A 25,548-nucleotide genomic window follows, 5' to 3' on the forward strand; every position below is an offset into this window, starting at 1 on the left:
ATGAAGGACTCTTCAAAGTAAGACGAAGATGTTCCCACTCTGATAGAATTTTCCTTTAGATTCTGTAGTATGCCAGCAGAAACGTGTGATTTTAAGTAAGAGAAGGAGAAGAAAGGAAACGCCTGCATCTCCGGAGAACACAGTTAAGTGGTGAGTTGGTTCTGACCTGAGGAAGCAGCACGTCCCTCCCAGCTCAGCCCAGGCACCAGCCACTGTCTTTTTCATCTGGCTTTACTCTCCCCTCAAGTGCCCCACTTCCACATTAAGAACCAACATTTATCAAGCACAGTATCGACAAGCAGCAACTCAGGGAAACACGTTAAACAATGATCACTGTAGACACATAAAACAAACGCAAAGGTAAACAAGAAAAACCCTACCCCAGCACACACAGGTCTCCTCCACTGTCCTAATGTAAACCACTTAACCCACAGACACCACATCCAGCAGTTAATGGGAACTGCATTTATGAGGAATAGTGACTGACTGGCTGAAGAAGAGAACTGTTGACACAGAGGAAACACATCGGTGAATTAACGCTGCACATTACGACGGAAAAGGTTTACTGGCCATCAGTCAGTGACGGACACTCCTCGACTTACTTAAGTGCATCTCTAAATCAGCTTCCTAAAACTCAGTTTACATTTTCCCTCCAAACAATTTATAAAGGACAGTTAGGCCAGCAGGTGGCCCCCAAAGAAATTCAGACAGCTCTGTTTTATGGGGCCTGTATTGAAAGGTAGTGATAATAGGGCATGATGGCTCTCATCTGAAATCCTAGGAATCAGGTCAGAAGTTTAAAGCCAGTCTGGGCTACATTAAATACACACACACACACACACACACACACACACACACACACACACACACACACACATGAAGGCAATGCAGTGGTGACTGGGCTTTAAAATTTACCCCTGCGACCTCAGCTACTGAGGAAGCTGAGGCAGGAACGTCCCAAGCAGGAGGTTCCCAGGTTTGAGGCCTGTTTGGGCTACATGAGTACAAGGTACCCCTCGTCAATTTAGTGAGACTCTGTCTCAGTAAAAAACAAATATAAAGAAAGGGATGTGGCTTTGGAAGAGAGCTTGCCTGGCACAAGGTCCTGGGTTCAATTCCGAATACTGGTGTGTGGGGGGGGGGGAGGGTAGTGCTGGAGAGATGGATCAGCAGTTCCGAGCACTGGCTGCTTTTCCAGAGGACCCAGATTCAATTCCTGGCACTCATACTGCAGCTCACAACCACCTGTAACTTCAGTTCCAAGGGGTTCCGATGCCTTCACCTAGCCTCCACGGGCACTGCACACAGGTCGTGGGTACACAGACGTGCAGGTAGAACACCACGCATCAATAAACAAAGTAAACAAACAAGGCTCTTGTAAGCCAGGAGTGATGTCAGGTACTCATAACCCCAGCAGTCTTGGAAGCTGAGGTCGGATGGCTGCAGTCTGAGGCCAGCCTAGAGGACACTGTAAAACCTAGTCTCAAATAACAAAAAAGGAAAGCCCTGTGAAAGCTTCTGGAGGGCTGCTCCTACTTAAGCAGACAGGGGAACTCACCGTTTCTGTCAGGCTGTTTCCAGAAAGATGGTTTAAAAAAATATGAAGCTTCCTGGTAACCATATGAACATGCATTTTTAATGTTTATAAACTCAAAGGAAGATTACAAGCTCCCTTTGTGACCTCAGCTCCATCCAAGGGCCTGACGACAATCTCCCCTCTCTAGATGAAGAGTCTGAGCAGACTGCAGAGCAGTCACAGGTGCACCTCAGCTGACAGAACAGGCAATCAAGGCACCATGTCTTCAGAGAGGCCATAATTGGGTCCTACACACCTCAAGATCTCACTACTTTGAAGATTTTTAGGACACAAAATTGTTTCCATGGATACAGCAGAAAAGGTATAAAACATTACAAAGGTAAAATTATTTAATCGAGCATGCATATATTTTCTCATATGCTTATGCAGTTGAAAGGATACTTAAGGATTCAATGTTTACATAAACAAGCTATCCTGTCCTTCAGTCCCAATGCCTTTCACTTTGTGTCATTTTTTGAGACAGTCTCATGTATCCCAGGCTGGGCTCAAACTCACTATGTATACAAGGATGGCCTTAAAGCCCTGGTCCTCCATCCCCAGCCTCCCAAATGCTGGGACTGTATGGATTTAACCATCGCTCCCAGTTTCTGTGGTGCTAGAGAATCAAACCCACGGCTCCATGCCTACTAGGCAAGTGTTCTCCATGCCCATCCCCAGCCCGACAGTTACTGTCAAATTCAGAATTTTAAGACCATGTTTCAATTTTGCAGTTCTATCATTCTAAAATTTTATGATTTTATAACAGCCAGATCCGGAAGCCTGACTGACTTTCCACAGACCACTGTGGAATCACAGCGATCTCAGGGGTTTGCTTCCCGCCGGTCTCAAACCCTGCCTGAGGCTTGTGACACTTGCCTGCATACGTGTTGGCCTTATTCAGGAGGTCTGTGCATGCGTGCATATCAGCAAAAGCCCGGATTCCTAAGCAGTTGACAGGGTGAAGCTGGGATTCTAAGAATTCACAGCACGTCTTCTTCACGTCCTGTAACTGTAGCAGGCCAGCTGCTGGGAGGAGGACCTGGAACACAGAAGCGAAACACTTAGGCGACCATGGGCGGCCACCCTCTTCCCGCTGCGGGTCCAGCCACAGACCCCACACAAACAGATGCAATAGTTGTGAAAACGATGGTGATTCCTCACATTCTCCATCATTTCCCCAGGACCTTTCACAGGTCTCCATCATATAGGAGATATCACACAGGATTCTATGAATGGTTCATCTGATAAACATAAAACATTCACTATCGAACTTCTTCAATTTTGTTTGTTAGTGTGTGCATATGCGCTATGTGTTGGGGTCATGTGTGCCACAGCCTGTGTGTGGAGGTAAAAGGACTAACTTGGGGAGTCAATTCTCGCCTTCCACCTTTACATGGATTCTGAGGATGGAATTCAGGCCTCAGGTCTGAGCAGAGCCATCTCTGCAGTCCTCCTTTAGGTTCTTAAGCACAAGTGACTAGGACGCTAGGGGGTGCTGTGGTGCAGCACAAACGCTTTTGTTCCCTTCGTGCAAGCAGTCACCGACATGGTGGGTTGGTGGAGAGATACAGAACACCAGAAAACTGCATCTCACAGACGGCTCAAAATTCTCTTGTTTGACTAACACAACAGCCTGTTTCCCTGGATGACAGGGGTGCAGGTGGACATGCACCAAACAATTTTAAATTCAATGTAAATCTCAAGCTACAAGCAGACAATTTCTCTAGAATGTAACATACATGCTAAGAAGTAATGACTAGGAGGTAATTGCCTAGTAGTTTTTAAATGTCTTTGTGCTTAAGTAACTCCAAGCAATTTAATATTAATCACGTTAGTCTGGGGGACTTAACTATAATCATCGCCGTAAATACTACTACCACCGTCACTTCAACCCCTTTCAAATGGGTCAATAATGGAAACATTTTTCTCTGTAAATAAATTAAGATGTTTGCGTGTTAACGACCACATTTGAAAGTCAAATTAAGGAGTAAAAACTCATTTAAAAAGTCTTGAATTCCTGCTGTTCTTATGAAGGTCATCTACCTCTCATTCCCCCCCCCTCCCAAATCAACTGTTAGAATAACAGTCCATTTTAGAAGAGACTACATTAGCATGACAAATAACCTTCTACGTTCCTTCGGGGTTACTTTGGAAAGGCTGGAGTGTAGCTCAATAGTAGAGTGAGTGCAAATAAAAAAATTATTACTTTAATGTGCACTATACTGCAGCCCAAGAACAAAAGGTGTTTATGGACATCTATCTCTTAATGATTTTTCCCATGTCTAGGTAAAAAGACTTCAATCTGCAGAAGAAAGAACATGTGTCTTTGGTGGAGAACCATAAGCTACCCACCCTTACTCTCACACATGAAGCGTCAAGGCTTTCACTCTGAGATGGGAAGGCTGTGTGTGTGCACGTATATACAGACGTTACACACAAGCAGTAGCAACTAACAGGACTGAAGGTGAATGAAGGGTTAATTATGAGGAGGTCCTCACCCAAGATGAGAATCCAAAAAGGGCGGGCAGCTGATACCTAAGCAGCATTCTAAGCCTAGAGGGGAAGATGGGCAGGTAAGTCTCCCAAATGAACACTCTCAAGGGGACAGCTAAAACGGGAAGGAGAAATATGTACCCCACAGGTACACCACATCCAGGCCAGGTGGGAGATAACAGAAGAAAGCCAACAAGTAAATAACATGTAAAGAAAGTCTTTTGAATGCTGTGTAGAGTGTGGTTCCCCACATTATGAGAATGATTCTCCATGGAAGGCTTTAATTTGTTGATCACGTTCACACTGGAAGGATTTTCTAAGCTGGTGTAATTGTGCTCCGAAGCAACGTTAAAAAAAACACTCCAAGACACTTAACGCAGCCATTTAATTTGGCAAACACTCATAGCTTAGAAAGTGGTCTTCGGTGTCATATTTACTCTTTGGAATTTCTACAGTTAAACATCTATTTGGCACTTCCTCAGCAATGACTCGGTGCTTTTCAGTAGGTTCCATGGTAGTGATAACACCGCACACAAGATGCAAATGTGGACAAGGAGAAACAGGCTTGCTTACCCACCGCTGGTGGGGGTACAGATGGAGTGAACTTAGATGAAGAACACTCTGTTCATTTCAACCATAAGTGCCAAGGCATATACCCTCTGACTCAGCAACTGAACCTACTGACTCACTAACACGTGCCCAGTCTCCCCACTTCAGTGTGACAGTGGGTAAAAGTGGAAGCTGGAGGTGGGGGCCTGAATCACACACGGAGACTGCCTAAGTAACTGTCACCATCTATTCAACGGAACACCTTGCAGTCATTACAAGGGACAAAAACAAAATAAAATAAAATAAAATAAACACCTATACAAATGAGACTGCCTATAATATATTCTCTGATGATATAAGTTCTGCAACAGTATATACATTCTAACGGACATTATACCCATGCACACATGTGTACAACTATCCAAGAAAGCAGCTAGTGCTGGTGCAGGCTTTAAAAACTTTGTAAAGAAGTGTGTGGGGGTACAGGCAGACACTAGACATCTGGCTTGTTCCAGGGATCCTGGAATCCATACTCCCATCCTCATGAATGTACAGCAAGCCCTTCTTAACTGCCGGGCCTTCTCTCCAGTCCATTACATTTTTACTTACTCTGCTTTGCTGATTTTAATTCAATCACTAAGAAGTCCAGCGCGAGCTTATGAGAAGAATGAAATTCATTAAAATTACAGAAGGGCAAGTCTCCCCAAGTGCTTGAGAGCAGAGGTAGGAAAGATGTTCTGAGGAGGAACTATCCAGATTCTTCTTACTGGATAGAACAATGAGTTCATTGTTTTCAGGCTTGGTGAACACACGTCATACATGTGAGTCAACTAGATAAAACATTTACTACTATTTTTATCTCCCTACTAAATTCTTCAAAATTGCCCTTGTTTTGTGATGTAATTTTACTGGGACCAAACTGAAAGAACTCATAATTATGTAATTAATTACACACAGCCTCAAAACAAACAAATGATTCCTGTCCCTGTTCACTAATATGACACCTGGTGACCATCAGCCACTCATGACACCAACAGGAAAGGAGCTAGGGCCACACCTACTTAGCTTTGAGTCAGTTAAATAGCTGCTTAAAACAAGACAAAATCAAATGAACCACACCCCATTACCAGAATTACTCAGTTAGCTGAGAGCCTATGATTGTGTACCTTGGGACCTAACCAATCAAGCTTCCAGTTTTTCACACAAAGAACCCAAACTCAAGCGGGGTTGAAGAGAATGTCTACGCCATATAACCATGCAATGGAAAGTGGAGGATATGACATAGTTGACCAACCAACTCTTTGGCTGACCATTCTAACACCTTTAGTCCCATCTCTAGGTACCATAATGGAAGTATTTGCATAATTTCTAAATATCCCAAACACAATCACTTCAATAAAATCATTCTCACAGTAACATCCGTTCACAGAGTACCAAGGAAAGCAGAGGGCTAAGTACCAGACGCCAATAATGCCTCACTGTCGGTGTTATTATACAGAAGTTAATACAGCTCCCTGGAGAAGGTGTGTAACTCACCTAAGGCCATACATATGATACGGGGACAAGCCAAGCCTATCATGTGAGTAATATTAAACCAAAATGGGGTAACTGCTTCAGACAGTGCATAGACACTCTGTGTTCATGGTTCACAATGTAAACAGGGGCTGGAGAGATGGCTCAATGGTTAAGAATGCCTGCTCCTCCGGAAGACTGGAATTTAGTTCCTAGTACCCATGATGGGTAGCTCACAATGGTTCCAGGGGATCCAACACACTCTTCTGGACTCCATAGATACCCACACATAGGCCTATGTGCCCACGCATGGGTGTATACACACACACACACACACACACACACACACACACACACACACAATTAAAAATCTTTGCTGTTGTGTGCCAATATGGCTCAATGGGTAATTAAATAAAAAAGGACACAAAGTTGGGAGGGCATGGGAAGTGGGGATAAATCCAGGAGCAGTCAGGGGCAATGCAAGGAATATGGTCAAGATACACTGTATGAAATTCTCTTAGAATTAATAAAGTATTACATTAAAAATATAAAGTACCAGGAATGCATTTTAAAGGTTACCATCTCTTTATTTTAATTACATAAACATTCTTACATAAGTGCATTTAAGCAAAAACTAAGCCAATATAGAGAAATGAATTAAAAACTTATTGGGATTCACAATACAGAACCTGGTAGAATCCTGTACAACACTGGATTTGTAAGATGAAATTTACTATATAATCTTTCAGTGTTTGTTGTGATTTAACATGTCAATAAAAGGGCACATGGCATTCATCATACAGGAGCTTATTTTCTTCTGAATCAGGTACACTGTACTACTGGTTACAAGACAAGAAACACCAGAAATTTAAAAAAAAAAGGTTTCTTTCTTTATCTTTTGAGGAAGGATCTCACTACATTGTCCTTATCGGCCTCAAACTTGTCATCCTCCTGCTGCAGCATCCTCAAGGAGGAAGATTACAGGCATGTGCCACCTTGAACACCTAAGAATTTTCACATTTGTTAAACTTGTCATGGCCAAGCATGGCAGCAAACGCCTTTCACCTCAGCACTCGGGAGACAGAAGCAGGCAGATCTCTGAATTCCAGGCCAGCCAGAGCTACACAGTGAAGACACTATCTCAAAAAAAAAAGTTAATAAAAGATCAAAAAATAAAGATTTATCTTTCTAAAATTCATTTTTCTGAACTTGCAGATTAAAGAAACAGCTGAGTAATGAAACATGTTTTGGTGGGGAGGAGAGGGAGAGGTGGGCTCAAATGGAGAACTTCATGCCTGGTATGAAGCGCTCACTGAGCCACATCGTCAGCCCCAGTCACATCTCAGACGGAAGTGGAATTATACCGCCGCCGCACTAAGCTCCCAGACACCTCTCACTTAACTAACAGAAACTTTCCGTTTACTCAAGCTTTGGTGGTATGAGCCCCGAGACCGAGAGAAATAGCCCCACAGCACGGTAAGATCCACAGTATATCCTGAATCATCAAGGAAAGTAACCGGGATTTCCTGCAGATCGGAGCGACACAGTGATCACATCTCAGAGTGTGTATCCGGAGGAAGGCCACATTCTCAGAGCCAAGACACGCCCCTCGGGTATGTGAATCTCAGGGAGAACTGTGAAGTGAACCGAGGCTGTTCCTTCCTACGGCTTCTCCTTCTGCTCGATTCTGACAGTACTGAGGCCCACGTGAACCCAGCATTGCCACCACCAGCTTGGTCCCTTCCAGTTCCTAACAACATTTCTACTGTGTGACCAAATCATTCTTAGGTATTGGTCCCTGTGTTGACTGTCTCCCTAAGGAGTATAATTTATATAGGGCTGTTTTATCCCTGCTGGACTCTCAGGTCCTAGATGGATACCTACATGCCTCCGAAATCAATCCACCTGAATGGAAATCAATCTGTTGCTGCCTTATAAAACGGATACAATTGGGAGTACTTCTTAATCAGACTTGTACACATGATTTTTAGGAATATATTTGCATGTGACATTTTTTTTGGCCCTAACCTCAAAATCCTTTTTCTTACTCCAGCTACCACCATAGTGACCACTCCTTGAGCTAACTGATCACCTTCATGAAGATGTCACAAAGCACCCTGCCCCTAAGCCTCTGCCACAATCCTATATGACATATAATTTAAAAAAAAAAACACCTAATTTCTAAGCAGAATATACAGTATGATATCCTTTTCTAAAAAATACTTATTTTGATGTATTTTTTGAGACACAGTTTTACAATCTAGCTCCAGCTGCCTGGAGCTCACTATTTAGATAAGGTTAGCCTTGAACTCAAAGAGACTGAACTATGTAAGCCAACAGGCCTGGAAGCTTTAATCTTTTTAATTGTGTGACTGCGTGTGCCTACATGTGGGGATACACATGTAAGTGGAGGTGCACATGGAGGCCAGAAGAGGGTGGTAGATCCCCTGGAGCTAGAGCTACAAGTGGTTGTGAGCAGAAGTATACCAGTAATTGAACTTGGAAAAGCTGCAAATACTTAGCCACTGGGCCTAGATCCTGTCTTCTTCTCCGTGTGTGTGTGTGTGTGTGTGTGTGTGTGTGTGTGTGTGTGTGTGTGTGTGTAAACCTCTGAGCACCACAGGTGTCCAGGCCTTCTATGTAGGGTGGTGTTCTGTAGACTAGAAAGAATGCTCTCCTTGGTATTCTTCTTATAGACAGTAGCATCCTAAATGTTTAGGGAACAATGAAGTAGAAGAGCATGGTAGCTAATTAAATAAACCTCACTTAATGCTATCTAAAATGCTATCATTTTAGGAAATAAAATCTTTTCACTTAGATATGGTAATTTCATAAGGACAAATTAAAGGCTATAGACACTATACTCAGGAGGAGCATCACGTAATGAACAAGGAAGGCGGGCGGGGGCACCACCGATTAGCAAAGACAAGTAGAATGCTAGACAAGGAAGCCTGAGCCAAACAATTAGCGTCCCATGACACTTTTACCAGCTGCACACTGTAAAGTAAAATGCGTTCAGCCCACCTCACACTGACAAGCCAAATTACACATGCGACGCCTTGCTCAGACAAGCACATTTCTTCTGGTTGGCTATTAGAATCTGTAGTGTATTTTCAGCTTGGGAATTTACTCTACTATGGGGGAATAATTTATATAGTACGTCTTTTAGATCCTTAGCCATGAGCCATCTGTTTATTAAGAAACTACAAAGGTTCTGGGCACTACATACATAAGATGCTCCAATGGCTAAGAAAACTTGAGCGTGAAGTTGATGCCTGGGCCACTGTAAACTCAAAAAGCCACTGCTAAAGTGTGAGCTTCTATCAATTCTCCAACCCTTTGATGCATATATCAGAAACAAGGACCTGAAAGCAAACAAGGAACTAGATGTCCAAGGGTATGAACAGAGGGATGGCATTATCTCCACACGTGAAGAAGCTGAAGGTTGCTGGACTTGAAGAGTCTCATTATGGGGATTAACAAACTAACTCAATGGGCAAAAATTTGCTAAGTAAGCATAAGGACCCAAATTAGTTCCCCTAGAATTCACAATTAAAAAAAAAAAAAGCCAAAAAAATCAGCATGCGCCTCTAATCCCAGCACTGGGCAGGCAGAGACAGGAGGCCCCAGGGGCTTATTGTCTAGCTTAACTGAACTGGTGAGCTCAAGATTCAGTGAGAGAATCTGTCTCAAATAAATATGTGACTGACTGAATGAATGAATTAATGAACAAATGAATAAGATCGAGAATGATTGAGGAAAAAAACACCACCCAACATGTTGACCTTTAGCTCCTGTACACATGCTTACGCTGTGAGCGCTCTCTCTCTCTCTCTCTCTCTCTCTCTCTCTCTCTCTCTCTCTCACACACACACACACACACACACACACACACACACACACACTCGTACACATGAGCACATACATAAAATCTCACTGTGAAATAAAATCAGTGGTTTTCACCGGCATGCACACATCTTCTAAAATCTGCACCCGACTCCTGGATTCTAAGCAAGTCATGCTTCATAGGGCTGTTTTCTCAACTCCCTACTCATTTACAGACACAAGATGGTTACAAGCCAAAGCACCACTGAGCAGCACTAGCACCCGACTGCTGAGACCTCAGTGGGTACATGAAAGAAACAGGAAGGTTGTACTTCCTCTTTTGGAGATGCACAACTACACCGGGCAGTTTGGAAACAGGAAGTGCTGTCTCTGGCGTCATGCCCTCTTCTTCGTCACAGTTCTACCCCTCAGAACTGGAAGCCTCGCAACCAGGAAGCATCCCTCTGTTCTAACCATCCAGCCAGAACTGGCCACGCTCTAAACACATCTACCTTGACTTGCTCTGCCCAACACGCCCTTACCCAATCTCCATCCCTTGAGATATCTGCCGAGAACAGGGTCCAAAAAAAACTTTGTTCAAGTAGTTGACATTGTAGTTAATATTAAAAGGCCTCTAGCAGTTTTGCCCAGAGGCATTTAAAGTTAACAGACTTTATATATATACCTGTGACTGGTGGATTTTCCAGTGGGATGACTGAGCGTATGGGAAGCTAGGGGGCAGCATAGCCTCCAGTCTGCCTCCTTACAGCCCCAATTTCCATCTTCTGCAGCCCACTGGTTCTGAGAGTGGCCCAGACATACAAAGCAGGCAACACCTGCCTTGTGTGCAGAGTTGTTGAAAAAGCAAAGGCAATCAACCACTTAACACAGGGCTGGCCCACGATCTCGGACACTGTCCCTAATTCAAGGGCACTGTTTTGTTTTGTTTTCTGGAACTGAATCGAAGATTCAGACCCATGACAAAAAAACACTAAGATCTGTTTTCTTCATTTGCAAGATGATATTCTGTCTCACATCGTTCAGACTTTCTTTTATGATCAAATGATCTTAAAATGAAACCCGTCATTACCCATAATTAATATGTTAGTTACAAGCCCCCATCCCTCTACCCCAGAAGCTATCTCCAATTAACAACTGCCCACCAAGGAAAAATCAGTCTTCTCCCACAGAATCTCACTGGGTATACAAACCAAACCTAAGGGCAGGCCTCATGCCTAGCAGGAGATGGCCAACACAAAACAAACTCAGTGGTATATTTGGAGGGGTTATCATCTCATACTGCTTTGTCTGGCCTTTTTTTCCCCCTTCAACCTTACAGGTCTTTTGCTTATATCTTACGGTTTCCAGTTGTGTGTTTTTATGAGCTTTCTGTGTGAGAGAACGTCTGTGTCTGAATGCGTTTCTTGTGCTTTTTCTTGGGCTCTTTTCTGTTTGTGTGTTTTGTCCTATTCTGGTTCGGTTTTATTAGCTTATTAATTTTTTGGATGACTGTTTCCTCATGGGAAAAAGAAAGGTGTGGATTTATTTGGGTGGCTGGGATGATGGAGAAGAGCTGGAAAGAGTTGGGGGAAGGGAAACTAGGGTACATTGTATGAAAAAGATCTATTTTTAATTTTAAAAGATGTTAATGAATGCATTTTAAGTATTCTTAAAAGATGTGATCAGGTGTCTACCTGTAATCTCAGTACCCGGGAGGCAGAGGCAGGAGGAAAGGACTACTACAAAGCTTCAGGTTAGCCTAGGCTAGATCTCCAGTTCTAGGCCAGCATGGGCTATCCTAAGTGCCAGCAGAGGCTACATAGTAAGACCCTCCAAAGAAAAGTAGATGTGATCAGAGGTAATTCACAGAAGAAACAGTACACACAAGAAAGGAGCAAAGCCATCCAATCAGTTCTCAAATACATAGAAATTAAAACAATGAGAAAGGAACATAACTACTAGTACAGTTACACACACACACACACACACACACACACACACACACACACACAAAGAGACACAGAGACAGAGACAGAGGCTTTGACCCTAGAGGTGTATGTTTGGGAATGTATTCTGAGAAAATAGAAACACACACACACACACACACACACACAAAACAAAACAGGTTACTTCAATAAATTTTACTGTAGTATTTATTATTCATATGCCCAGGAAAAAACATGTAACAATGTGGCAATGCTTGACTCAAATATTGTAAAGCAACATGATAAAATGTTTTACAACCAGTGATAATGAAAACCGATGAGCTTCTAGGTAACCTGGGCAAGCCTTGTACTCACACTTGACCTGCCTTAACCTCCCAGGCACCAGGATGATAGGTATGTGCCTTAACCACCCAGGCATCAAGATTAATGTGGCTTTTAAAAAGATGACCACATCTCTGGGCTGTGCATGTAGTTGAATAGTACAGCATTTGCCTAGCCTATGCCAGATCCTGGGCTAAATTTCCAGCACCAGAAAATGCATAAAATAAATGTAACAAAATAAAACTTCTAAAATATTTGCTATAACTTACAATGAAGTTTATTATTATTTATTACAGTAACTTATAGTGAAGTTATAACATATTATATAATAAAGTGGATACACAGCTTTAACCTACAGCCACATTAGAAGAGCCTAATGACCAGCAAGTTAAGCAAATAAGGGGAAAAGAGCTGGACATTCATACATACTTAATCTCCCCTGCCGTACAGAGGACGTGAGTATAGACAGATAGGGATCTGCGGTGTCTACATCAGATCCTTCAACATCCTTCCTTTCCACACCTCTGGAATTTCTCCAACAACTAAAGAACAGACTATCACAAAGTTCATGTCTGCTTTCCAAGAACATATTTTAGGGCTGGGAGTGCAGTAAAGTGCTTGCCTAGCACGAAGGAGGCTCTGAGTTTAATCCCAAGCACCACATAAAACTGGACTTGGTGGTGCACATCACGTAGGAACAGGAAGCAGCAGCATGAGAAGTTCAAGGCTATCCTAATCTACATGGAGAGTTCAAAGCCCACCTGAGCTAGGTAAGATCCAGCAAAATCAAACCAGCAAGCTGAAGAACCAATTCAGTGTCTAAAATAGGAAGTAGAAGGTGGTAAACACCCTCAGCAGACCTCAAAATTTGCCTTTGAAACACTGAAGTATTGAGATGCAAGTAAGTTTCTTGAAGGACAGTGGTAAGGTGTGCCTTCCGATGACGAATGAAGGGTGACTCTTGCCTCTCAAAGGTGGAACACAGGCCCCTTAACAACTGTGGCTGACAGCTGCCAAGTTAAATGCCAAATACAATTGTCCAAACAATTTATCTCCCCTGCCTCATCTTTGTGGCAGTCATTCCCTAGACTGGGGGGAGTAATTCGGAGAGTTATTACATCTGCCCTCTTTTCTCCTTGATGTTTTCTCTCTTTCCCTTCTTGTTGACCTTTCTTCTACACCTGCCTTCATTCTTCCTTTCTTTCCTCCTCCTTTTCTTTTTCTTCCTCTCTTTCTTGTTTTCAAACACAAGAGTTCCACTGTGTAGCCCTCGACAGCCTGGAACTCAGGGTATACTGCCTGTCAATGCCTCCTAAGTGCTGGTGCAAACATGTACCATCACGCCTGGCTTCATCTTCTTTTTAAATAACACACAATATTGTCCAGTGAGAGTCTTTAAATTTTTAGAGAAGGCTAATCATTTTAGTTGTTTTCTGAGAAACAGCCCTAAATCAAAACACAGTTCTATAGATACATACAAACAATAAAATCTTAGCCCTTGAAGAACTATTTGAAATCAGTTGGTAAAGTACTTACCTTATAAGGACTGAGTTCAGCCCACAGAACCTACATAACAATGCCGGAGCCAGGCACGGTGGCATGTGCCTTTAATCCCTGCACTCAGAAGGCAGAGGCAGAGGCAGGTGGATCTCTGTGTCTTGGAGGTGATGGGACCGAATCCCTGGGAATCACCAGCCATCTATCCTGGCAACTGATAAGTTCCAGGACAATGAGAGAACTTGTCTCACTCAGGAGACAGATGGTGTCCCTGAGGGTCTGTATTATATGAGGTAGTCTGCTGGCCTCCACATTCATGTTCATGCACACACACACACACACACACACACACACACACACACACACACACTTTAAAAGGGGGAAAATAGGTACTTGTCGGTTGCACGTCGTTTTTCATAAGAAATAACATCTCTCCTCTGAATCCTGCCTATATTAAATATTCATACACCATCTCCCAACTTTGTGTCTCAAAGCTAATGTGGAACATAAAAAAAGACAGATGGTAAGATTAAATTATTGCTATAAAAATAGAAAGAAAGATACATAGCAAAGCACCTAAGCAAAAAATCAAATTAGATTTTACTTTATAGGAAATTAAGTCCACCCATCTTACTGAAAGCTTGGCTGACCCGAACAAGAGCTTAATTACAGCGTATCTGTTAAGCTCAGCATTGCCCATCAAAGCTCTTTAGACCTTCTCATAACACCTAAACTGTTAATGTGAATGTGTGGCAACACACTATATCACACAGTCAAGACATATAAAAGATCACTCAGCAGAAAAGAAGAAACAATTTGCCAAAAAAAACAAAAAACAAAAAACAAAAAAACAAAAACAAAAAACCACCTAGCTGAAACTCATAAACACTACGGTGTGGATAGATGGCAACTCAAATCACATCCTATACGCTCTGTTTAGACAAAGTCCAAAATAGCCCAAACTATTCTCATAGAAATCACACTGGTGGCCTGGGAAGAGCTGAAACATTTACTGAAAAGATGTCCAAGTTTCTACATGTTCAATATCTTGATGTACCGTGGGTCATAAGTAGCTGCACTTATTAAAATTCTGCCAACTACACAGTTAAGATTTAAATGATACTTCACTAAGGAAATGAAAATGAGCCCTTAAAACCCACACTAAGGGCTGAGGATGTAGCTCAGCCATGGAGCTATACACAATAGGTCCTTCATCACCATCAAAATACAACAGAAAATACATACTGGAGATTAGCCAGAAGTCAACAGGTGGCATTCATAAGCCATACACCTGATTTATTTTTAATGGAAAATAATGACCCTGTCTAGTAGGGTCCAAAATTTAAAATAAATCAAAACAAAAACATCAAATGTAGCTACATAACCAAACATCTACAGTAGTATTCAGAGACTTCATTTAAAATAGTAATTGGTGTTAGAAGGATGGCTGGCTCGCTGGGTAAGGTGTTTGCTATGCAAACATGAAGACCTAGATTCATATCCACAGCACCTACAATAAAAAGTGGGGTATACACCTATAATCTATGCATAGGGAGGGTGGAGACAGGAAGAGCTCAGAGGCTAACTAGCCAGCCAGTCTGGCCAACTGAGGAATACCAGGTTCAATAAGAAACCTTGTTTCAAAAAATAAGGTGGCAAGCAATTAAAAAAAAAAAATACTCAGTGTCAATATCAGGCCTCATCACACACATGCATGCACGAACTCATGCACGCACACATATACACCAGACCACACTAACATCATGAATACATATTAGTGATGTATTCAGTTTTTCACAATGGAAATTTCAGAATCAACAGATCATCAAAAGCACAGGAATCTTCTTAACCTTCCAATAAGACAAAGACATCAAACTTCAAAAGGTCATACTAATTTTAAAATGTGTACAGCAATCATGTTTGGCTTCACAAAAATTTGTTTGATCTCAAACTTAACATGCCAGATCCACAAATAACTAAATTTTAGGCTTTCTTCACCGCCAAGCCTGTTTGGAGAGACATACTCTGGGCACTGGCAGCCAGGTGGGTTCCAATGTGTCATACACAGACTCCATACCTAGATAACAGGAAGCAAATATCAAAGCCCACGAAAAGCTCCTGTCTGCTGAGGCTTTTTACCTCTATTTTCTCACTATTGTTCAAAATCATTACAGCAGTGCTATACTTTGCAATGTTATAATCACAGTCAAGTTGCTCTTTGTCCATGAAGATAAACGTCTTTTAATCACAAAGTGATTAAAAACATCAGTCTCAGAATGATTCAAACATGTGGACATCTTGAAGGATTACATACTTCAATGACACAAAGCCACATGTAAATTAATTACTGAAGCTTCTGGAACACTCAGCTGTGTCCCAAACAAGGACCCAGAGTACGCCAAGCTTGTACCCACCCAGTTCTAGAAGATGTTATCAGTATAAGGCTTTCGATTTCTCCAACTCACTGACTGTAACAGCCTTCCCAGAGAAAATTTAAATAAGATTTTTCTGTTCTCTGTCCTCCTAACGTATATGGAATAAAACACGACTTACCTGCAATGATTGGAAAAAGCATGTTCTAGCTACTCAGCTATTCAACCAAAATTAGACTTCCACGAAACTACCCAATTGTAAATAATTGAAAGTTCCTGTCTTTGGATGACACCAAATCTACATGTCTGCCATCCTGGTGAGGTTGATAAAACATGTTAGAGATTACTAAATATTAGAATATTAGATAAAACACATCAATGACACCTCATTGATCGGTAAATATAATGGTTGACTATCAGCAACCATTAGTTCTGAGGTTTTGCTCCAAGGGATTTTAGATATGATTTTTTTTTCAAGTTTTAAGTTATGCTTTCTAGACACATCATCTAAAGACTTATTTTCTATCACACAGTAAAACAAAATATAGGTAGAAGTCAATAGCCCTACACATGTTGTGCTTGGAGACATAACAATTTTTCACCAGCCACTGCATGTCAAACCAATGGAATAGGTTGTTATAAATCAAATATATATCATGGTACAACAACCACTCCAGCATTTTATCTCAACACTAATCCAAAGTCAAAAAAACTCACAACAATAAATAACAACAACAATAAATGCCCTGATTCAGAATATAAGGTGTCAGATGGGCCATTTTTACCCACTGATACCAGGCAATCTTAATGAGTTGTTCATCTTCCTTTTTATTGTTGGCCATTTCTTATTTCTGTTCAACATTCATGAAGCCTCTTTAATATTTTTGCAAGCTTAAACTGGTGCATTTTACAGCATTTCCTTGATATGGCAAGGCATTATTGCGTTTACTTAATGGCCGAGGAGATAGAAAGGTTAATTTCCTACTCAAATCTATTCTTGAAGCTAATGGTAATTCAGGACTTGAGCTGTAAATGATTATATGATAATTAGCCAGGGTCTATTGGCCCATGGAGTTTTCTAGCAGAAAACCACTCTAAGGGCTGATTATTATTTCCTGAGTTGTGTGACTGTCATTTAAACACGCAGCATTATACACTTAAGTGATTATGTCCCAAGGGGCCAGTAAGAACACTTAACAAGACTGCTCTGTAAATGCTCTTGTTCACCTGCAAGCTAAGTCTCCTACTGAACTTCCACTCCTGTGGTACTTGAACAACTTCTAAACATACAACCGCTGTGAAGGAAGAAAGGTCAACCTACTGAGATGACCAAAGGGCACTGTTAGGAGAGCAGACCTGGAAAGGGACATGTCAGTAAGCACAAAATATAACCAAGGGGTGGGAGACACAGCTCAACTGTAGAGTGCTAACCTAATATGCTCATGAGGTTAAGGGTTTAATCTCCAGTACAGTGGTAGGGGACAGGCCAGCCCATAATTAAATACATGGTTATAATCTCTTTTAGAAGAAAGTATTTTTTAATAGTGTAGATGTCCACGTTATTAAATATCCACAAGAGATTTCAGAAGAACTCAAAATTCCAGGGCCCTCTGGTTGAGAATCGCTACCTTAGTGATCTACCCTAGCTAGTAGAGTTAACTATCTATATCCACACGTACCCAGGGAAGAAAAGCACAACTACCAGTGTACTAAATAAACAGGCTCTGTGAAGAGCAACTGTTTGTTAAGGTTCTCCTAGTACAGCCTATGAACGGTGGGGGCAATGGGTTTCATGGTACATAGTCAATACCCATATTGTGTGAAACACAGTTCTCGTATAGACAGAGAGTTCAATAGGATCACCCCCACCTCTTCATCTCTAACAAAAATCTTTCTTCCCTGGGAGTCCATATTCCCCACATGATGCTCCAATTACAAATTCTATCACATAACTAACTAGATTCTGTAATCATGCACATTATATAGTCCACATATATAACATTCCATAGAAATACCTGTGACCCTACTGAAAATATAAGATTATTAAGGCTCATGTATTAATCTTTTAATTTTGACTGACCTGATCTACTTCCCAAGAGTTCAACCAACCCTAAGGAAATGGTTTCTAAAGCTACAAAGCCAAGACACAGAACAGGGAGTCAAGGTCCAGCCATTACTCCAATGTCATCTGCATACTCCTCATCTCAAGCAGGCCCATCTGCATGTCTGTTCACTAAAAGAAAACTGACTCTCAAAAATTGTCCCCTGGTCACATGTGCACTGTGGCATGGACACTCACACATGTACACATATATGCAGTAAATAAATAATGCAGTCTGGGATTTTTAAAAAAGGAAACAGAAAATGTAGTATGGATTTTAATTGGTCCTAATAATAAAAAACTGGAGTCAGATATAGGGGTAAATGCTGAAAGATCAAAGAAGCAAAGGAACTACTAGCTACAGTCACCTCTTACCTCCATGACGACTCCAAAAGAGAGCAGAGCTTCTTCTGTCTCCTTCCGCCTTATATTCCTCTCTCCAACAAGTCACATCACTTCCTGTCTCCACCTCCCTAGCGCTGGGATCAAAGGCATGAGATCCCAAGTGATAGGATTAAAGGCGTGTGCCACCACTGCCTGGCCTCTATGGTTAACTAGTGGTTAGCTCAGCACTCTGATCTCCAGGCAAGTTTTATTTGTCAGAGTGCAAGCAGAATATCACCACATCCCCCCTTTTTGTCTAAAATAAAACAAGGTTAGAACTAATATAAGAAAAAGGGGGGAATGTGATATTCATTTGTGTGTGTGTATACATACATATACATATACATGTATACATATATAAATACTCAAATAACAATGTGTTCATCCAGTCAGTAACAAACTCAGTCATGAACCTACTATTAGCAAACTTTTCCCTCCCATGCCCCATGTAAACCCACACTCCACAGTAAAACTTTTTACATTACAACCTAGAACTCTAAAGTTTCACAGAAGATGTGAACTTTCTAGAACCTATTTCCTATTCCACTCTTTAGAGGCAGCCTTTAGACATGACTAGAACGTTCTAATCTCTTATGATGACTTACTGAAATTAGCCCACTAACTGGGCGCCATCCCCACCTAAACTAACAGCAGTGCTTCACGACACGCCGATGCCAACCCCCACGGGTATTCCTTCCTCCTCCCTAAACCCAGCTTCCTTGAAGCTCACATCCTCTCACACTCCTTAGTGAGATTATCCAATGGCATGAGTCGCTGCTGCTCATTCGCCAACGGGCTTTTCAAAACCTAAACCACAATTCTCCTCCATAGCACAACTTCTGACAGGCTTCGAATCCACAGACCCAGACAGTGATGATGCAAACAGCAGCACTGAAGCGGGCAACTGCCGATCACACACCCATCTTCTCCCCCACGCCTCTCAATTATCTACCCATGTGTTCTCCTTCTGGATTTCACTAAAATGGACGGATGACAGAAATGTGGGACACGGCCCAGCTCAGGTGACTTAAACCTGTCAATGTGCAAACAATGGAAGATGAATAACGGCAGGATCAGGCCACAGCGCAGGTGGTTTCCACTGCAGCATTTTTTTTGGGGGGGGGGGGGGTTCAAGACAGGGTTTCTCTGTGTAGCTTTGGAGGCTGTCCTGGAACTCACTCTGTAGCCCAGGCTGGCCTCGAACTCACAGAGATCCGCCTGCCTCTGCCTCCCGAGGCCTGGGATTACAGGTGTGCGCCACCCCTGCCCGGCCACTGCAGCATGTTAAAGCAATAGGTATACTCATCATCTCTATGGGGATGGCTGAGTGTGACTGAAGAACGTCACACAACCAGTCTAGTTGATCATTCTGACTACAAATCCCAAGCGAGCTCTCAACAGGACAGTTCTATGCACTGTGTGCTTTGTGAGCAAATTCATCTTTGTCCTTTCCAAGATGATGACTCCACACTGCCGGTCTCTTCTTAAATCTCTAGTATCACTTTTCCCCGTCTTCATCTAGGCAGGTAGCACCAGCCCCATCTTTATAAATACACGCAGGCTGACGGATATCTAACCTATCCAAGCCACTAACCTACTTAAACCTATAAACGTGTGCATTTCCTCAGGTTCAACAGTGGAACAACTTTTCTTGTTCCCGCCCCAGATACATCCCTCTACTTTGTTTCAGATCTTAACCTTTTATCAATTTTGTAAAACCTTCCCAAGTATCCCCTTCTCTCGTTCTTTCTCCCATTTTCACCAAGCTCTGCTTCTCTGAGTCATTCTGACTGTTGGGGAAACCTGCTTTAAGATACTAGCACTAAGAAACAATCCCTCCCATTACCCTGCTCACCCGTTTCAGCCAGCGCATTTCTCTTGGATTTCAGAGCAAAAATGCTTTGGATCATCCGTCTGTGATCTCTGCCGTTTCCAGTCCACTCCAATCAAGTTCCCATTCTCACCACCACTCAGTCTTCAGGTCAGAATCGACTAGAGTGACCCTCTAATTCACCATCCACTCTAGAACATTCTGAGTACAGTAGCACTAATCAGACAAGACACCAGATCATCAGGACAAACAGACTGTGCGAGGTAAACCGCTAGTAATACACCCACCCTGATGGCGCTACCCCAGCCAACGTCAATCCGCTCTCCACTCTCTTGGCCTGTCACAAACTCCCAGCATCTTTCCTCAGAGTACCCCCTTCTCTAAAACTCGCAGCCACCTAGCTTCCCGCCATCTAACTGGCTACTCATCTGCTCACCCAGAATACTCAAAACTACTGCTGGTCTTTCATTCTTTTTCCTTCCATCCCCTACGCTACCGCTCAAAGTGATGGCACCTAGTTCAGTGACTTCCATAACACCTAAGTGCCAAGTTTGTGAAATCTGATCCTTTCTCACCACAGAATCAAACCTGCTCAACATCACTTTAGAAGTACACTTCAACAGGCAAACTGAACATTACCAAGAAAAGAACTACTAATCCCCAGTCCCCACTACCTCCAAAATGTGCCCCCATCCCATGTCTTCACCATCTGAAACGACACACGATTGTCTGCTCCTCTCCTCAGACCATCCTTGGTAAACCTTTATCACCTTCGAGGCAAACACCAATTTCATTGGCCCTACCTCCAAACATCTCCCAAATCGAATAACCATGATTCACCACTTCATGGCAAACACCCACCCTCCCAGCTGGCCTACCCTAACAGATATCTAAATGACCTCGAGAGCAGGAGACAGCACTTGCTGCTCTTCCAAAGGACTCCGGTTTGATTCCCAGCACCAACATGGTAGACTACAACTGTTCATAACCTAGGCCCAAAGGATCCAATACTCTCTTCGGGATCCTCTGAACACCAGTCATGTATGCAGTGCACAGACAGACATGTAGGCAAATGCCTAAACACATAAATAAAAATTTAAAAAATGAAACAAATGACCTCCCAACTTCCACTATTATACCTACAATCCATCTTCCACACAGCAACTGGAAGAAGGAAGTAATGTCTAAAACCCTGCATATAGAATAAAACTCCACCTCCTCACTAAAGTAAATCCTCCTTCATCTAGATCTATTTTACCTCCGCAGTGTCATTTCTCCATTCTTTCCATGATCCACTCTCCTCAAACCATAATCACCTTTTGCTAGGTACAGTGGTGCAGGCCTTGAATCCCATCATGGGGAGGCAGAGGCCAGCCTCATCTACATAGTTTGTTGCAGGAGAGCCAATGGCTATGTAGAGAGATTCTGACTCAAAAAACCAAAGACAAACACAACAAAACATAAAGGCCAATAACCCTTTTACGTTTTGTCCTGAAGTATGCCCAGCTTCCTGCCATCACTACACGTGATGTTCCTTCTGCTGGGGTATTCTCGCCTTCATCTCTCTGTCCCTCCTTACTTCTCTTCATTCAGCTTTCTGTTCAAGTGAGTCCTCCCCAGAGCACAGCAATAACTCAAAATTACCCTCTTTATCTGAGGGTTTATTGTTTGCCTTGCCCCCGCCCCCAACAACAACATCAAGGTTCTCCAGACAGAGACCTTGTCTCCTTGTTTGACACTGAATTATCAATGGACAGAATCCTGCCTGGCACATAATAAACCCTCCATAAATATCTAACAAATGACCGACTGAAAACTGGAGTTTGTCAAGACTGGCAGTGAGAAAAACAACATGCAAACTCAACAGCTCAGAAGTGAGAAAGGAAAAGGTACAAGCCACGTGTAGGAGACAGTGGTAGTTACCAACTCTGACCCAACTGATAACCTGTCCTGTCCACATTCAGATGCTTCAAACCTCTTATCTTCTAGTTTAGTCCTAATTACCAAACAAACAAACAAAAACCCTGCTCAAGATTGCCAAGTTAAGCAAACTCCAAGCCAGTGTTTATAGTCTGGCCTGCCATGAACCCAGCCGTCCTGTACATTTGTGTGTTCCCCAAAGCCACAATGTGGGCCCCAAAGCCTCACATGCTAAGTCCAGATCTTGGGCTTGCTCTCTACCCCCCTGTAGGAACAGACACTCCAAAATCCCAAACATACTTGACTTTGGTCACGCCAATCACCTCTCCCTTAGCCAAATTTCTTTACAGATAAGCTAGAATATAGGCGCTATAGGATGGTCAGTATCCCCCACCACCACCACAACCATCCCCACTACCATCTGTGTTTATTACCAGGACTGATTTTAAAGCTCTCATATCCACTAGCAGCAGCTCTTCATGTAACAGACACTGCTGTCTGCCTCTCCCATTTCTACTGTGCCATCACTTCTACCATAACCACCACCTCCATCTTTACTACCTCCATTTCCACCTCCTCAGCCACCACTCCATTCCTACCATCACTACCAGAAGCACCACCAGCATCTGCAGCATCGCCACCAGCACCACCACCCTCATCACCACCACCACCACCACCATCTTCTCCACCACCACCCTCATCACCAACATTCCTCCTTTACCATCACCATTACCGATATCATTCCTCCATGAGCACCAACACCACCTGCTCCACCACCACCATCATCACCACCATCATCACCAACACCACCTGCTCCACCACCATCATCATCACCATCATCACCAACACCACCTGCTCCACCACCATCATCACCATCATCATCACCAACACCACCTGCTCCACCACCATCATCATCACCATCATCATCACCAACACCACCTGCTCCACCACCATCATCATCACCAACACCACCTGCTCCACCACCATCATCATCACCATCATCACCAACACCACCTGCTCCACCACCATCATCACCATCATCATCACCAACACCACCTGCTCCACCACCATCATCACCATCATCATCACCAACACCACCTGCTCCACCACCATCATCACCATCATCACCAACACCACCTGCTCCACCATCATCATCACCATCATCATCACCAACACCACCTCCTCTACTGGCACCATTAGCAGTATCCCCTCCTTCACCACTGCAATCATCCCCACTGCCATTGTGTTTATTATCAAGAACTGATTTTAATGATCTCAAAAATGCTCATTTTGAATCTGTTCCATTTCTAAAGAAATGAGATATTCTTGTCCCGAACAATTCCGGCTGATGCAACATATAACTTCCATGAATTACTTAAAACTCACCCACGTAAAACTATCAAATCCCCCTCCAATGATTGCACTCCAATACAAATGGAGCCAAAAGATGAATGTTCATAAAATCAACGTGTGAGTTAGCACTTGTTTACATAGCACTGTTTATTATTACCTTTGTTTTTCACACTTTATTATTACCTTTGGTTTTCACACTTACATCAAGTGAAAAACACCTACTTTTAGCAAGCCAAAGCTGAAAAGTCAAAATGTATGGAACAAAACTACAAATCTAGTAAAGAAATAAACAGTGAAAAAATTGAAATGTTTTAGAGTCTCCAAAAATGCTAACACCTAGCTTAAGTAACTTTGGGATATGAGAAATTTTCTTTTCTATTATAAAAGTCTAGGTCTTTTCTTACCTTTCTGGTGGTATGGGGATCTAACCCAGGGCCTTGCACAGTCTAGGAACTATATATCCCAGTCAATATTTTTTAATTTATAAAAGTCTCTTTATAAGGATGGGGAAGATGATGCATTAGGTAAAGTATTTGCTGTGCAAACACAAGGAACTGGGTTTGATCTCTAACATCCAGAACGAAGAAAGGAAGGAAGCAAGAGAGGGAAGGAGGGAGGGAGAGAAGGGGGAAGGAGAAGGAAGAGTGGCAGGAGAAGGAGAGAGGGAAGGAGGGAGGGAGGGAGGAAGGAGGGAGAGAGGGAGGGAGGGAAGCCAAGTGTGGGGTCAGGCACCACACATGCATAATTCTAGCACTGGAGAAACGATGACAGAATGATCTCTGAGGCTTGCTGGCCACTAGTCAAAGCAGTGAGCTCCAGGTTCAAGGAGAGATTGTATCAACAGCTAAGAATTCTTGGTGTGCAAGCATAAGGACCAGAGTTCAGATCCCAACACCCAGAGGAGAGGGTGCTGGAGAATAGGATTGCTGGATCCCAACCTAAGCAAAAAACGCAAGTTCCAGTTCAGAGAGAGACCATGCCTCCAAAGAATAAGGCAGAGAGTGATGCAGGAAGATATCCAATGCCTGCCTCTGGTCTCTGCGAGTATACACACTCGTACACATATATCACACATCCGCAACACACACAGTAACATGAAGAGCCAAAAAGACACCGATACTGACCACTGGCACACACTAATATGTATGCATACAAATGAAATAAAATCTCTTTATAAGTTGGATGGTGCTGAACAAATTATTTAAGCATTCTGAGCCTATCTTTTTAATTGTAATTGATACATATCTCATATAACACCAGAAAAATTAAATGAGATAAACAACACACATATATAATGCATAGTACATGGTTGGAGATATACCTGATTTAAAATCCTGCTTTAATAATATTCATACACACAATAACATATTTCTATTTTTTTCATCTAAGGTTTATTTTTTGAGACAGGGTTCTTACTATGTTGCCCTCTGTTGGAGTCACACAGGTCCTCGCACCCACAGGTCACTAGGGAAACAAGCAATGTTAAACACACAGGGACCTCACCTGTTTTCCTGCCCAGAAGGCTGGGAGTAGATATTGTTTAGGATCTGGTGATCCTTTCGCTATCTGTGGAGGCAGACCTTACCCAAATCTCCCAAAATGCGCATCCCAGACTCTCCCTCCCTGACAATTATCTTTAGCTCCCAGTTGAACCCACTCTTGGAGGAGATGTCACAGGTATTTTATATACTGCTGACCTCTATGCCAACTTCATCAGAAACCACAGTAGATTAGCCTGTTAGCTACAGAACCCACCCTCATGGTCACATGTCCTTTGTAAAGGAGTTTCTAAGTAGTCCTATCATAAGCTTTTTAGTATACCTGGACTGGGAATGGCTGCTGCCTAGAAACTTTTCTCCAAATTATAC

General features: G+C 42.6%; 1 protein-coding gene across 2 annotated transcripts in view; it reads right to left on the minus strand.

Moving 5' to 3' along the window:
• Klhl2 (kelch like family member 2) overlaps positions 1-25,548 on the minus strand; it is a 110,950-nt gene that overhangs the window by 42,325 nt on the left and 43,077 nt on the right. For both annotated transcript variants that reach the window (XM_036209381.1, XM_036209380.1), the window contains exon 5: positions 2,453-2,615. In XM_036209381.1, the coding sequence (XP_036065274.1) occupies positions 2,453-2,615 (163 nt within the window). The remainder of the gene's footprint in view (positions 1-2,452; positions 2,616-25,548) is intronic.

This window comes from Onychomys torridus, chromosome 17, assembly GCF_903995425.1.
Source record: "Onychomys torridus chromosome 17, mOncTor1.1, whole genome shotgun sequence".
In the NCBI taxonomy this organism is placed as follows: domain Eukaryota; kingdom Metazoa; phylum Chordata; class Mammalia; order Rodentia; family Cricetidae; genus Onychomys; species Onychomys torridus.